The sequence below is a fragment of the Gambusia affinis genome, linkage group LG20 (genome assembly GCF_019740435.1).
Source record: "Gambusia affinis linkage group LG20, SWU_Gaff_1.0, whole genome shotgun sequence".
NCBI classification, from domain to species: Eukaryota; Metazoa; Chordata; class Actinopteri; order Cyprinodontiformes; family Poeciliidae; genus Gambusia; species Gambusia affinis.
This window is the reverse complement of record NC_057887.1, coordinates 19,667,874-19,683,258: the sequence shown is the minus strand read 5'-3', so window position 1 is coordinate 19,683,258 and position 15,385 is coordinate 19,667,874. Positions and strand designations below refer to the sequence as shown.

General features: G+C 35.7%; 1 protein-coding gene across 2 annotated transcripts in view; it reads left to right on the top strand.

The window, feature by feature from the left end:
• Positions 1-15,385, top strand: part of LOC122823053 (protocadherin-15-like) — a 214,907-nt gene that overhangs the window by 73,183 nt on the left and 126,339 nt on the right. For both annotated transcript variants that reach the window (XM_044102283.1, XM_044102282.1), the window contains exons 7-9: positions 3,179-3,298; positions 5,385-5,495; positions 8,473-8,643. In XM_044102283.1, coding sequence (XP_043958218.1) covers positions 3,179-3,298; positions 5,385-5,495; positions 8,473-8,643 — 402 coding nt within the window. The remainder of the gene's footprint in view (positions 1-3,178; positions 3,299-5,384; positions 5,496-8,472; positions 8,644-15,385) is intronic.

Genomic DNA, 15,385 nt, shown 5'->3' with positions numbered 1-15,385 from the left:
CGTCATCTACTTATATAAGAGATTTTGGGCATGTAGACGGCATTTATTTAAAAAAATATTTCACTGGGTTCAATTGTCACAGACAAATCTATCAGGGTATTAATAGTAACTAAAATAATGCAAACATTTAGCTGGTAGTTTTACTACGGATAAAGCTGAATGTCAGTCACTGATTCGATTGAATGAAAGAAGATGAATGTAATTTCATTTGAAATAAATCTCTTTTAAGTTTATGACCTGAGATCAACTTTGTTGTCATTAGGCTCTACAAATCTAAATCGGACAGAAATATATTGCCACAAATGTTTGTACATACAGAAATCTGTTTTGGCATCTGGTGTCAACACAGAAATACACTAGACAAAATATAAATTTACAACAGACATTTTGGAGACTATATCTCTATGTCCAACCAGAGGCATATCCCTGTATGCAAACGCATATGAAGCAGTAAATTTCCTCTTGATCTGAGAATACGAGAAGAAACATTTCCAGGTCTTTATGCAGATATAGGCCATGGGAATGAAAGAATTACTAAGGTTACCCTCCCCACTCCCTCCACCAAATAAGTAGAAAAGTCCCTCACAACACATATAACATCATTTCACCTCATTACCCTCTGCACTGCTGGAATATTGTTTTTAATTGCAGAACATATTTAAGGTGCATATCTGTACAGCCAAGTGTTCTCTGAGTTTAAATGTCTTTAAATAGTGCTGAATTGGAAAAAAATAAATAAAGTGAATGGATGTCCTAAATGTTGATGAGTTTGGACAAACGTTCCTAGCATAGCAAAAAGCATTGAGGGGTTGGCTTTTTTGCACTACCATTCTCAAAAAAACATGTTTTTCTTTGTATAATGGTTTATTTTTGCTGAAAACATGCCCAAAAAACTGTCTTGCTGTGTTTTGTTGGAACAAAAAAAAGAATAATGTCAATATACACAAACCGATCTGGTTCTGTAACAATTTCTGATGCCGAAGCAGCACAGCTCCACTTCTAATGTTGATTCCTGCTTTAGCTCAGAGATATGCCTCACTTGCACGTTAAGCAGTCGAGCTGTGAGCATACTTGCAGGCATAAACAATCCAGCCTGTTATCTTTTAAAACAAGGATTAAGTAGAAACGGACAAAGGCGTGAGTTGACACAGAGCTGCTCTGACAGGAAAAGGCAGTGCTGTGTGCCTGACTGTCTGGATAATGGCTAATTTCCAGTAATTGTATTTAAAATCACTTCATTCAATCCTTTTATGATGAACAATAAAGGATAATGATGATTTTTAACCTTTTGCTGTTGGATTTCTAGCTATAGTTTTGGAGCATGATTTAAGTACTGCCATGGCAGACAACGATGCAGTCTAGTTACAATAGCATGTGTCAATAAAGCATAATGAATTAAACAATACAAAAATATACCTCAAAATTTATTTTTTTCTTATTAAAAGCTGAAAATTTTTAATCTTATCTCATATTAACCCAAATTAACACTAATTACAAAATACAGTTTGAGCAGCAAACTTAGAGTTTGCTGCTCACTTTTCTCAGTAAGCTCAGTTTCGCTGTTTGGTGTTTTAATTACGCCTGGTCTGTTTCCAAAAATGTAAAAAACAATTTCCAGTATCCTTGGTGTCATTCTCTTCTTTACTTTCTATTTAGCCAAACTCTATTTGGTGCCGTGTGTGAAGCCGAGTTATCTTCCTCTTACGCATCCCCCATTGTTGGCTATCCCAGTCATATGTTTATTTATTTTTCTTTAAAAAATATGGACTAGCTATTTAGCTACTAAATCTTTTTATGTCCAACATGTACGAGCTATAGCATGTTAGGCAAGTATATTAAGAAGTTTCAGCATTCTACTCAACATTTTACCATTGACATTTTAAAATTAATTTTAGCATACCAAACTTCAAAATTTGACAAACAATACTAATAGATCAAAGTATTCGTACTCTTTGAAGATGCTTAAAATCGTCTGTCTGTGCAAACTAAATGGACTATTGAATATGTACATTCATAGGTTTGCATTTGGGAAGGCTGCAAAAAGCAGAATTTCACCCTCAGTATTCCCTCCTGTTGTGACTAAATTATTTAACAGAACAAACAAACTGCTTGTGATAGTCAACACTTCAAGGTGAAGTAAAGTATAGATTGAAATGAGGGCCTGAATAAACCTGCCTTTTTGTTTACGGTCATCGATACTTGTGTTTCACAAGTGCTGGTTGTGCAAACATCCTTTTTACTGTGGCTATTCATTGATCGTGCTGCATGCTTAGGTCATCCTAAATCAATGGATGACAGTTCACAGATGAGCCACGAACAACAAAAACTTATTTTTAAATATATATAATTTTTTAAAAACGTGTCCTGTAGTTGACATTTATTCTTAGTAACCCTCAGTTATAAGTCTCTCCTGAGAGTTTTCGCTGTGTACCAAAGTGGATTTCTGTTTTCACGGATGCACTCCTGTTTCTCAATTATTTTGGTGTTAATATGTTTACACATTTAAAAGCTGTTACTAAATTGTCAACCCTCCAGTTTGGTAGAAGTCTTAAAAGCTTCACTCACAACAGGTTTGACTGTATTTACAGCAAACCAGCATCATATTTTTCTCTAAATTGTGCTGAGTTATTTGTTCATTAATTTTCAGAATTCCACTTCATGAAAAGGCTCAATTTAATAAGCTGTGACCTCTGTCAGCAGCACTTTATTTATCTTAGTAGTAATTAGTTTTAACAGTGACACAGTAAAACATTTGGATCTCAAATTTTCTCTTTTATCAGAGAGGGGCAGTGAAACCTTTCATTTGTTCACATTAGTGAGAGACTGCTGATGTTATGCATAGAAGGAACATTTTGAACACTTCCTGTGTTTCACTTATTTCAAGTGCAACTGAAAGAGACACAAATGACTCCCAACTGATCCTCCTTTTCAAGTCCGATTTATGCGTAATGAAAATAAAAATGCAAAGCACTTTCTCTTTGTTCTGTAGGAAACAGTGGGGGATTAACATCCCTTGTGGCCAAATGCTGGTGAATCTTATTTTGCTCTTCTTTCATCTGTGCCACATGAAAACAATAGATGTTTGTATGACACTGTCAGAAATGATTTAATCACTGTGTTTTGAAAGTTTTGACATCATATGGAAACACTGCAGCTGTTGTTTTTTTGTTTTTTTCAGCTAACCCCTGTAGGAACAACGATCTTCTCTGGTTTCTCTGGGAATAATGGTGCAACAGACATTGACGACGGACCCAACGGGCAGATAGAGTACACCATCCAATACAACCCAAAAGATCCGGTGAGTTCTGATATTTTGCTGTCAACCTCTATGTAATCAAATTCTAAATATGTTTCGTTGGCTGGTTCAAGAATATTTGATTTTCATGCAAATATAATCATGTTCGCAAAGACTGGAAAACAGTTTCACCAGAAGGGTCAAACGTTCATGTATTCATACAAGCTGTAATATTTCAGTTTTTATGTTTGTAATCTGTGTTCATTGAAATGGAAATTTTACTGAATGAAAATTCAAAAAGAATATTTTATTCACAAAAGCCTCAGTGGCATTATGTCGTAGCCCTGCCTCAAAATGTTGATGATTCTATTTCAGCAGATATAAATAACTCTGCCATTCTTATTGAAAATGGTTCAATAATTTTTTCTGTTGTTTTTTTTTTAACTGTTTATAACGCCAAATAAATACTTTCAGAACAATTTCACAGATATCACTTCTAGTAACACCTCAGCTAAATCGGGTATCATGGAGACATTTCTCAGTGTCTCAGAGAGCACAAAACGTCCCAGAAGTACTTGTAGAATCCCCTAAACAGGCTCCAACTAAAGGATCAAGTTGCCATCAGTGTAAAACTTGTTCAGGTATGACAGCGTGGCGAGGTCTTGACTTTAAAACAGTGGCCTGGTTATTGGAATTCACTTCTTATAAGGAAAAAATCCTGACTTTCTACAGAGAATACGACTGCTGTAAATACAGTCATACAAACTGGACTAGAGAGAACTGGGGGGTACTCCCTCCGCTGAAGCTCTCTTTGGGTTGCTTGGAACATCTAAAAAACAAAAACTGTCTTGGTAAGAAGAAATGGATGCTGATATGATTCCTCCTGAGACATGCTGAGAGTGAAACATCTTGACTCCATTCATGTTTGGGTTCTCTCTCAACCAAAAGAGCAGGCTCATTCAAGGTTTCCCTGAAAATGCTGGAATATATAAAAAGGGAATCCAAACATACCCGAGGAATAAAAATCCAAGAGTAATCCTGTGTGGAACGAAGTCTTTTCCAGTAAGACGGGGCAGCGTGTCAAAGGGTTGGAGTGATGACTGAATGACTCAGTGAATTTGAATTTCACGTCATGGTCAACTTCTCAGATCTTGCTCCCATTGATAGATTATTCTATTGACTCTTTATGCAGTCTTAATTCATTTTCCATTGATATCACTAGAAACCTATTAAATATTTGCAGAACAATTTAGCTTAAGTAAATTATAAAATAACAAGAGATATGTGTTTCTCAGAACTTATTTCTTTAATTGTACTTTGTTTAAAATGCAATGTTTTTGATGGTTCATCCCAGTCCTTCATGTCTGTAATGTCCTCCTGGATACTATAAATCTCTCAAGATGTGTTTACATCATTGTTGCTTTTGTTTTTTTGTTTTAATGTTGCTATTTACTCTGCCATGGACCAGTGAACTGCCCATAGTGTGCTTCTCAGTGTTTAAATACAATCCAGTGTGCCTGTAACCCTTTACAGGCTTGGATTATGGAAAAAGTGTAGTGGTCCATTTACCAAAAACCATAAACAATGTTCTGAATGAGTTTGATGTGGTTGTGTGCACTAATGTGTTTTAGGTTTCTTAATGTGTTCTGATTTAAAAAAGTTTATCTGGTGTGTTGTTATGAAATACTAAATAATTGCATTTGAAGTAGTTTTTCACCCAGGAAAGCAAAACTTACTTGAATTCAGAATACAACTGAAGCTGCATTTATTATTTTAATTTCCCCCTCACATTAATGACCATATTCACAAAATTAAATTTTTAGCCCATTCTCTCTTTTTATTATATATCAGATTTGTGCTTCTCTATGCAATCGAAACAGCTTTGACTGAAAATTTCATTTGATTTATTGTTGTTATATTTCTCTTTTTGCTCTGCCGGTTCTGAGCCCACATAAATTATTCCTTCTTCCGCTGAACAGCTCATTTGCATCGTATTGAAATCATAAAATACGCCTTGCTGTTACACTTGTGTAACTATCTTCCACGTGTATTGCATGTCTTAGCTTGTGTTATTTTGTTAAATCTTAAGAGTAGACTTTGTGTGTGACTCATTGAGTTTGCTTTTGCCTCATGTCTGTATGTTCTCCAGACTGCCAACAGAACCTTTGACATCCCCCTGACTTTGTTTGGCTCCGTAGTTCTAAGGGAACGGCTCAACTACGAGGAGATAACACGATACTTGGTCATTATACAGGCAAATGTAAGTGATTGTTTATTTATTTGAATTTGTTGTGAATTTCATGAGTTCCCATGCTGAAATATTTTTAGACTTCTTTTAATGAAACAAAAACGTTATTAAAAAGAAAGCTGTTACTCAGTGTTTCCTTCATAGAAAATATCTGGAGGAAAAAAAACAGCTTTTTTTCTCATATACAAAGTATATGACTTGTTTGATTACAAACTATCATATTTCTAATATTAATATTCCACAGCCTTTGTGGTGGTTAGTCAGCCTAAGGGAATCTGCAAGAACATTCCTAATTATCACTAATGTATTTGCCAATCAAATTGTTTGCCTTTTATTTCCCTGCACTCTATGTTTTATTAATTAGCTCACTATAATATATTTATTTTGTTAGATCAGTAAGCACATTGTCTATAGAGGTTAAAGTGATCTAAGCTGAATCATGGCTGAAATGATTCTCATCAGCTGCAGTTAGGGTTTTGTTGTAATGTGAGAACCATGCTCACAAAAGGCTTGGCAGAGTTACTCCATGGATTCATGTCCCAGATCCCAGTTACCACAAAAACATTATTAAAAGTCAACAGTACACTGAAAGATTAATGTGTTTCTGACTGCTGGAAAGGTTGACATATTCAGTGTTTATCTGAAGAGAATATTAGGAGCGTCTTGAGAAGACGCAAATTTGTGGGTTATAAATTGTTAGCTGGCCATGGAGAATGAACAAAACCTATTAAACAAGGCTGACCTTTTCAGCTGAACACTGATAGAAATGGTCTATAATTAGACTTATTGTGTTGATAACTGGCAATCTTATCTTTCCATATTACTTCAACATTATACTGAAGACATTGTGATTTCATCCACCTAATGTTATACAGCACTTTGCAGAGTTAATGAGAGACCTGAAACTTCTTCATGTTTTGTCACAGTACAATGATAAATTTCTCTGTGTTTAATTGGGATTTTAGACCGACTTGAAGATGATAAATTACCACGAAGGGGTATCTAGATGTGAAGAAATAAAGAAAATTTAAATAGTCCACTTATATGTACAATCTTATCTCAGTATAAATCCAGCTCTTTTATGAAGGCCTCAAAGGTTTTCTAGGGAAAATTAGAGAACAAGTAAACCTCACGAAGGTCAAGGAACACAACAAAACAAGGAAGCTTGAAGAAAATGTCCCAATCTTTAAACATTTCAATGAGTTCTATATGACACAGGATGTGCGAGTAGGGCCAACCTGGGCCATACTGTCTTAAACACTCATCATTTTAGTCAATAAAATAAATATGTTAAAGCATAGACATCTTCAAAGGTTGACACAATATTGACTATTTTAAAGTTAGCACTAATCATGGGTTAATTTGAAGCTTTCTGAACTGTTGGTAAAATAAGATAATTTATATTCTTATAAGAATACACTTGTATAGGTCATGTTAATGATTTGGGTACTCCACCTACGTAGAAGTGCTAGATGTTAATTGATCCAAAAGTTCGATCAAGGAAATTTTAGGAAGCTCTGATAACAGGAGCTTGTTTTTAAGGTCAAATCGTATGCTTTGTGTTGATACACAAAGCATGTTTTACCTCCAAACAGTGACCAAGTTGCTAAGATCCAAGTTAAATCTTTGTCTTCTTTGAGATGCTGTGGTGTAGTGCAAGTTTCGTATAAGTTTCCTCATTATTACTATAAAAGCACATTGCAAGTTGTTGTGGAACAGGGATTCAGTAGAAAGACGATGAGGTTTGTGTTTCTTGACAATGACCTTGTATTCCTTCCAAACTGGCTGCATATTTCATGAGGGCCTCACAAAAATCCTCCTATTTTAGCCTAAGGTCTCCTTAAGGTCACCTCTGAAGAAAAACGAATCAAGTGAGAGAACATTCATTCTTTATTTTTGGTCGCACATTTTTCAAACCTTTGTAAAATCCTATTTTTATTGAATATGTGATGTACGGCCATGTTTGCTTGTTTTTCTTTCAGTTTCTTGACAAACCAAACCTTTAGAGTAATATGTTTTTTCTGGACCAAGACTTTGGCAGTACAAGCATATTGGAAATGTAATTAATTAATCAACTGAAAATTGTTTTCAGTTCTGTTCTTGGTGTAGAAAACATGATAGTTGCAAGCAGGAAAAAGCTCCTCAGGGCTTTGGTATGTTTGAAAAAAAAAATGAAGCTGTGTCTGAAAATCATTAACGCATTAAAATGATTTAATATTTTTAGATCTCTGAAAATTGGATTTAAATTTCTGTCTTTTCCACCAAATATGTTCTAAACAAAATTAACATCTGAGTGTGTAACTTACAATTTTATTGGAAGAAATGTGAAATTTTGCTGAAGTTTAGCTGTGTTGATGTTGTTTTCACAGCAGCTGGTTGTAATAAACATTTTACATGATGCATAAAATAAAAATTGGGATTTAGCCAAAATCTGGTCCTTTATTTATAAACAAAATATTTCTAATTCCCTATTCAGTGGGATGTGACTATTAAAAGGCTGGTAACAATAGTATACAGTAGTAGGGTAAAAAAAAGTTTGAATTCCACATTGCTTAAGCCCTATCGTTTGAGAGGAATGCTTTTGCCACCTAAGGCACGTCAGCTTATGCATTTAATGCACAAAGACACTTCTTGCCAAAATGCAGAAAGATCTAATAGATTTCTGGATGCTGGCCTTGGATGTTTTTGTTAGAAGTTTTGAACCTCCTGAGTAGAATAGGTTTGATAGATAGTTAGATGTGCCTTGGAGAGTAAGCCCCTGAGCAGACTCTGCCAGTTCATGTTGTTTGATATATTATTAATAGGGTGCTGCTCTCTGACCCCAGTTTAATGCAGCTGTTGTGCTTTGCCCTTAATTTGATTAGGTTATTCTTTATCTAAATCATTTAACCTGCTGCTTGAGTGTTTCTTGGCTCTGGTTGCTACTTTTTCATAAAAATTGCTTCAGAGTTCATGAACTAAAGTGGAAGATTTTCTCTTTTCTATACAGGACCGGGCACCTTCACCGAGTGACCGTCGAACAGCCACCACCACACTGACCGTGGATGTGCTTGATGGAGATGACTTGGGTCCCATGTTCCTACCTTGTACACTTGTGGGAAACACTCGTGACTGTAGTCCCATCACGTATTTGGCCAGTGTTCTGGAGCTGACAGAGCCTGTAAGTGTTATGCACATACATTATTCACTGAATTTTGCTGTTCGGTGTGGATAGCGTGTAACCAGGGTCACTGCTGCCATGCTCACTGTGTTTACTGGACAATATTTTTGAGTTGCATTTAACATGCTTGTTTGCACCTCTTCTGGTTATTGTATATTAATAGGCAACTTTTGAAGTCATGACTACTGATTTTATTCTCTGGGCCTCTCTATAATGATAATATGGTACACATATTTACTCAGCAGGTGACTGGAGTTGTCTGATTATCAGCTTAAATTAAATGCCTCTAAAAAGTGTTTAAAAAAAAAGACAAAAATTGAGTAAAAGTCTTTTTTTTCATTTAAATCTTAAATTACATTTGTCAAGTTACCTGAAGGATTATCTTTCAGATTTACAGGGGTACGATACTAGATTTAAATGTTATATCCTCCTATTATGTCATTTGTCTTTTAAAATGATTTTAGAATAACATTTTGTTAGGGTGTTGTGGTGTTGGGGGCTAATAAGACTGAAAAATTTCATTTTCTACTATCCACAGGTCTGGGTAATTAACTACAAATTGAGTGGAAGGTTATCCAGCTCTATTTCTATAATCCAGACACTGTATCATCTTTGATATCTGCTATTGAAATCTCTGTGGGGTTAATCCAGCTAAAACATTTGCTCTTAGTTTGTCAGGAAGAGTAAAGTGTAAAACCTTTGTTTACTCACTTTGACATTTAAGTGAAGTATAATAACACTATTGGCAGCAGCATAATGAGAAAATGTGTTTTCCATGTAGACTTGAATTAAATGAACCTCTTTTCCACCAAAATCTAACGGTTGTATTTATTTTTTTCAGTTGAAAGTAGCAGTATGTGAGACCCTCTTTTGCAGCCACATAAAAATTATAATAATTATTATTCATAAAAACAGAATGTGTTAGTGCATTTGGGTGAAGTTTTCTTTCGGACTGAAATCTCTGGCTTTCAATTATTTCTGATATTGCAGCTTTATACTTGAAAGGTGTGGATTAATGCATCCCTTTTTCTGATGAGGCAAGTTTTTTAAAAAATTCTTTAATATTAAGAATTTTACAGTTTTTTTTTTGTTTTGTTTTTTGACAACTAGACTTAAGGTTTCACAGCTCATACACTAACACCTTAGCTACATTATTTTCCCCAGACATGTATTATTATTAATTTTTACTTTTGCTTAAATTAAAATTTTAATCAACATGTCCTGGGATTCTGAGGAAAAACATTGTAGCAGTTGTTGTCACTTAGCATAAATTGATCAAATATTTCTACTGTCTAATTATCAGTTTGGCAATTCGTTCATCAATCTGCAATAAATCATTTATCTTTGCATGGAACAATCAGTTGTACATGAGTAACAGACCAGAGGTTCATGTTGCTTCCCAGTGCTATGATGTTTTGTTTTTTTTCCATCATCCATAGCCATTATTTATCAATAACCTCACTAATGCATGTATTTATTTACTTGAACAATGAGGAATAAACAACAGAAATAAACATAAGGATCCACTTCTGATGAGAATAAAAGGGTCTGAAACAATAAAGGAAAGTTCATCAATCTGAATGTTCAAAGGATGTTTATCAGCCTTCATCAGACTTTTGCAAACATTTTTATCAACAGAGTTGCACCTATTATTTAGATTTTTGTGTTATCAAAGATAGGTTGGAAGTTTTCTCTTTGACATTTATGGTCGTTCAAATCCAGATCAGGAAAGTAGCCCAGAATCCTCCTTCCTCATGTACATGGAAAGGTCACTTACTTTCTAGGTCTCAGCAACAAACAGCAGTCCAGGTTTTTGTCCCTTTCTCTCTGTCATCGAAGTCTTGACCTGCAGTTCTTATGACAGGCCTGATTTGTTCTGAGCAGACCAGAATATTAGGTTGGAAATTAATCTTTTGAATTACGGTCAGGATGCTGGCTCGATATGACATCTACTGGATTAATATGTTACTTTCCTGAACACGTTTTCTTTGTAGATTCTAAGATGGTGGGTGTGCTGCAGATAGAAAACCAGGAGTCTCATGTATAAAAGAATGCGCAGTTTTCACACTAAAACTTGGCGTACGGAAAAATTTAGAAAAGTTCGGTGCACAAAACAATTTGGATGTATAAAGCCGTACGTGTGTACATACCTGCGCATCTTTCAAAAGAAGATTTGAAAAATGCAATTCCCCGCAATTCCGATTTGCGGAAAATAGAGCGCAGCTGGCACACATTTTCTCAGCAGGTTAAAAGTTTGTGCAACGTTCATTTTTGTACATGTGGACTTGTGCGTAAAATATGGTGCCTCACATTTTTTGTGTGTATGCACGCTTTATAAATGAGGCCCCTGATCTTATTAAAGAAAGAGAAAAAAAAAACTAAATCAATTACAAAAACAGCTGATCAGTGAAGGGTTTTAACATGTTAATTAGAGCACTGCTTCACACATAAAATATTTCCTGTGTTCTAATTGTTCAGATGTGACATTAAAGTATCTGGCTTTAAAGCCTAAAACTTCCTGCTACATTTGAGGTTTTGTATGAATTAAGAATGGGCGGAAGTTGTATTGTCAGCCCAGGAGGCCTTGAAGATGGTTCTGGGAAAGTAAGTCAAATCCTTGAATGACCAGAAATGTATAGGTTATCAAAAAAAAATCCTCCAAGGTGATTGAACTAATCAAAACAAAACCTCACAATACCGAGAACTGAACTAAATACCATTTGAAAGGCAAAAATGGGATGCCTACTTCAGCGTCCTTAGCCACCTGCTCTGAAAGGCTAAAAATGATTTCATCCTTCTCTCCACACCTTCAAGGATAATTTATTGAAAGTAATGCACACTGGAACATGATAGTGCTTCTTGAGTCTCATTTCCACTACACCACCAATCTTTTAAAAATTAAATATCATGATATTCTTTGGCACGGAATCTCGTTACACCCTTACATAGGAAAAAAGATTTCAAGAAACATTTTTTGGACAAACTGCCAAAATGTATCTTGTGATTTCTAACAGATGGCAGTGTAAGTGCCTTGTGTAATAACAAGTGTTACAAGACTGAGTCTGGCACTCTGTTTTTTTTATTTATGCTTACACAGCTGTGTGTGCAGTGCTTTTGTATCTCTGTCTCTGACATTTAGCTGATGCTGTTATCCAGAGCAACTTGCAGTACCACTTTATAAATGAAACAAAGTTGCTGCAGGGAAAAATCCTCAACTCTGACAAGTCAGCAGAGCATTCATCCCTTACTACACACACTCACCCACACCTACACAAGCATGTTTGTGGTGAGCCAGCAGTGCATTCATGCCTTAACACCCATTCCACCTACACACAGGGACAAAATTGCATCGAGCCACTAAGAAGGCATGCCTAACTGAAGGTTGTCCACATCATCTCTTTATTTTTGGCAAGATCTTTGGCACACATCCACACACATATGCGTAATGTCCCTCCAAGGCATACTGGAGAACTACTTGCATGCTTTTTTTTTTTTTTTTTTTTTTGATCAGCACATTAACTCAACCAGTCATATTCCTACATCCAGTCATTTAACACTTGCAATCAAAAAGTAACCATGCACAAACACAGACAAATTTGAAGATGTTAGAGGTCAAAAAGGGATAAAATCAAAGTTGTAAGTCAAACTGAAAGAAGCCATTACATAAAAACTAAGCAGCAAATATGTCTCTCTATCCCAGACTGTATTGGTTTAAAGCTTAAATAACCCCAAATACAATAGTCACTCAAAATGTTTTCTATGTATAAAGATGTGCAATCTTATGCAACCAGGGTATTTTGACTTTTCTCCAACAAACATGCTTCCTCTTCTGTTGAATTGTTCAGAATATACTTTACTTTTGGTAGAAAAAAGTTTGTATAATTTATCAGGTTCTTTATGTGTTTCATATGTAAACAGCACAGTTGTGTACACTTTTGAGATCTATTAATACCCACCAATAAAGAGGCTGCAACCATATTACTTTTGCTTGATAGCAACATTAAGAAAAGTCAATGTCTTACTTCACCACTGAATGAGTTATGGTCAGCATATTCTACTTTTATTTTTTCTGCTCACAGCTAAAATCTTTATTTAATCCTCATGCGTGTTTTATGGTTGCCAAAGATAATGAAAGTAAAACAAGAATGTTTTTAGTCCGTAAGGTAAAGAAAAATCTACAACTGAATTGACAGGTCAGACGTAAGAATAGGCAGTCTGAACAAAGCCTCTTTGATTCATCTCTAGTTTTAAATGTTTCAAATGTTCATTGATTTAAGCACCAAATCAGATTTAGAAAACTCCCCAACTGCAGAAGTTTTGTGATATAAATGTGAAATTTTTATTTAACAAAAAGCAACAAAGATGATTTCATAAGATTCACAAAAACATTCAAACTTTCCAATACTTACAATATTTGCATCATATATTTTTTTTTCAAGTCATTGTGATATGACAAACATTACATTTGTAGCTGAATGCTGAATTTGCTTAATTCTTGTTCTGGGCACATAATAGCCATTTTTAAGATACACAACTAATAGCTGTTATACCAGCACCAAAACTGGGAACATTTGCAGCTCACTCAGAATGCTCATCTTGCATTTTTGGCTAGAACCTAAATGTTCTAAACTTTGTTTTCCAATCCAAGCTTTGCCTTTTTGTGTCTTTTTTTGCTATTAGAACTGTTTCTCTCCAAAGTCATTTAGCTGGCACCTTTGAGCAAACAGAGAGCCCAATGAATCAGAAAAGTATGTTATTTAGGTCACAGGAACACAGAGACAGGGTGCCCATGATTTCCCATAGTAAAAGAAAGATAGGAGTGGTGAAGTGAGGAACGTAATGAGAGAGGAGGGAGAGTCAAGGTATTGTGAAAGTTTGAGTACCAATCAGACTGATAAGAAGTGACAGCCTCTGAGCTAAGATAACTGCAGTATGCTCTCTGTGTCTTTCCCTATCACAGCCACACACACACACACTCATATACACAACAAGATGTTGGCCCTTTGTGTCAAAGAGCCGACTGTCAGTGGGTGTTCCAAAACACTGCTGCCTTCGCAGCTCAGAAAAGTGCAATCTGTCAGGAAAGTAAAAAAATAAACAACCCATTGTTTGATCGGTACTGTAAACAGCTAACCCAGAACCGATTATTTAATTTGTCATGACATCATCCTAGCAATTGATTGGTTTGAAATTGAACAAAGCCTCAAAGACTTCAGCACTGCATTTTAACTTCAGTTTGAGGCTATTTCTTATACACTGCTGCACTACTGCAGTGTACGGCCTCATGTAAATGGCTATCTGTTATTCTACTATGTGGATTGGAAGATGGTTCATCTTTGTCCCACTGCTCATGCTGCGAGGTATTACTTGGTACCTGACAGAAGACCTTATCTGACCTCTAAAAGCCAGAAAGGATTGCTCCCTCCTTCTATTGATCTCCTGACTTTTTTCAGGTTCAAGCTTGTCCCCCAGGCTCCACTGTTTATGAAAAAATAAAAATAAATGAAAAAAAGCAGTCCTGCTTAGGGGTAATATCATTCATGCCGGCCTAATACTTGTTGCTGTTAGTCTTCCTGCTGATTCCGAGTGTTTGCTTACTTGATTCTGCCAGCATGTCTCTGGCAGAAAGCTTTGGAATCGCAGCGTGTTCGGAGCTTTACAGCATTACCCTCCCAGCTTGCTGTTTCTACCTGCTTTGGATCTACATTTTCATCTCTTTGTCCTGTGATTTCAGATATATCGGGCTGTGATTGAATGGTATTGTGCTGCAGCATGATGCCACAAGCACCTGCTGCTCTCTGTTTCCCTGTCTCTTGCAGAAAAGCCCCATGACTGTATCGTAATAGCATGAAAGTTGTAAAAATAGCCTTGTATCAAACATCTCGAACGTAAGCAATCAAAATCTTGACATGTTATTGTGGCCTCACAGAATGATTGTCAAGTGTTTTTTTTTCTATCTATTTTCGTAAAACATGCAAAAACACACATGCACTGAGAGAGACCTATTTAGCAAATCAATGGCTTTCAAAACTGTGCAAACCTTTAAATCACAGTTGCACCTCATTTTGTTGCAAGTCAACACAATGAAGAGCATGAACAACATTTTTACTGCAATCCATGTTGGTGACAGCATCACTTTGTGCAGGTTCTTTTCTTCAGTGGAGACAGGTAAGCTGGTTGAAGCTGATTGGAAAATAAATTGGGTTAAATACAGGACTATCCTGGGAGAGTTTCAACAGACGCCCAAGTCAAAGTCCAGACCCAAATCCAACAGAGACTGACTTAATGTCTAAAGAACAGTGGGCAACATGTTAGGCTCAAGATATTCAAAGTCTTTAGAGGCTTTCCCTGTAAAGACTTGCAGAAGGTGCAACAGTAACAGCAAATACAAGGTCAAATGCAAACACAGACCATAGTTATACATGTTTATACTTTAGTGCATTTTGAAAACCATGTTTGTTTTATTTCTCTTCACAATTATGCAACACTTTGTGTTGGTCTGTCACTTTAAAATCTCAATGCACAAAACATGAAAAAGATCCGTGAAAGTGAACATTTTTGCTAGGTTGTGAGAACCTCCCACACATTACTTCCTTATATACCTATAACATTTAAGCTATTGAAAAAGGCATGGCTGCATCTTTTTAATGTTTCACACTAACACCTAAATCTTTGGTTGTCTTAAAGTGCAGAAACAGCAAAAACGTTGATCAACAAATAACTTTGTAATCTAACTTACTCA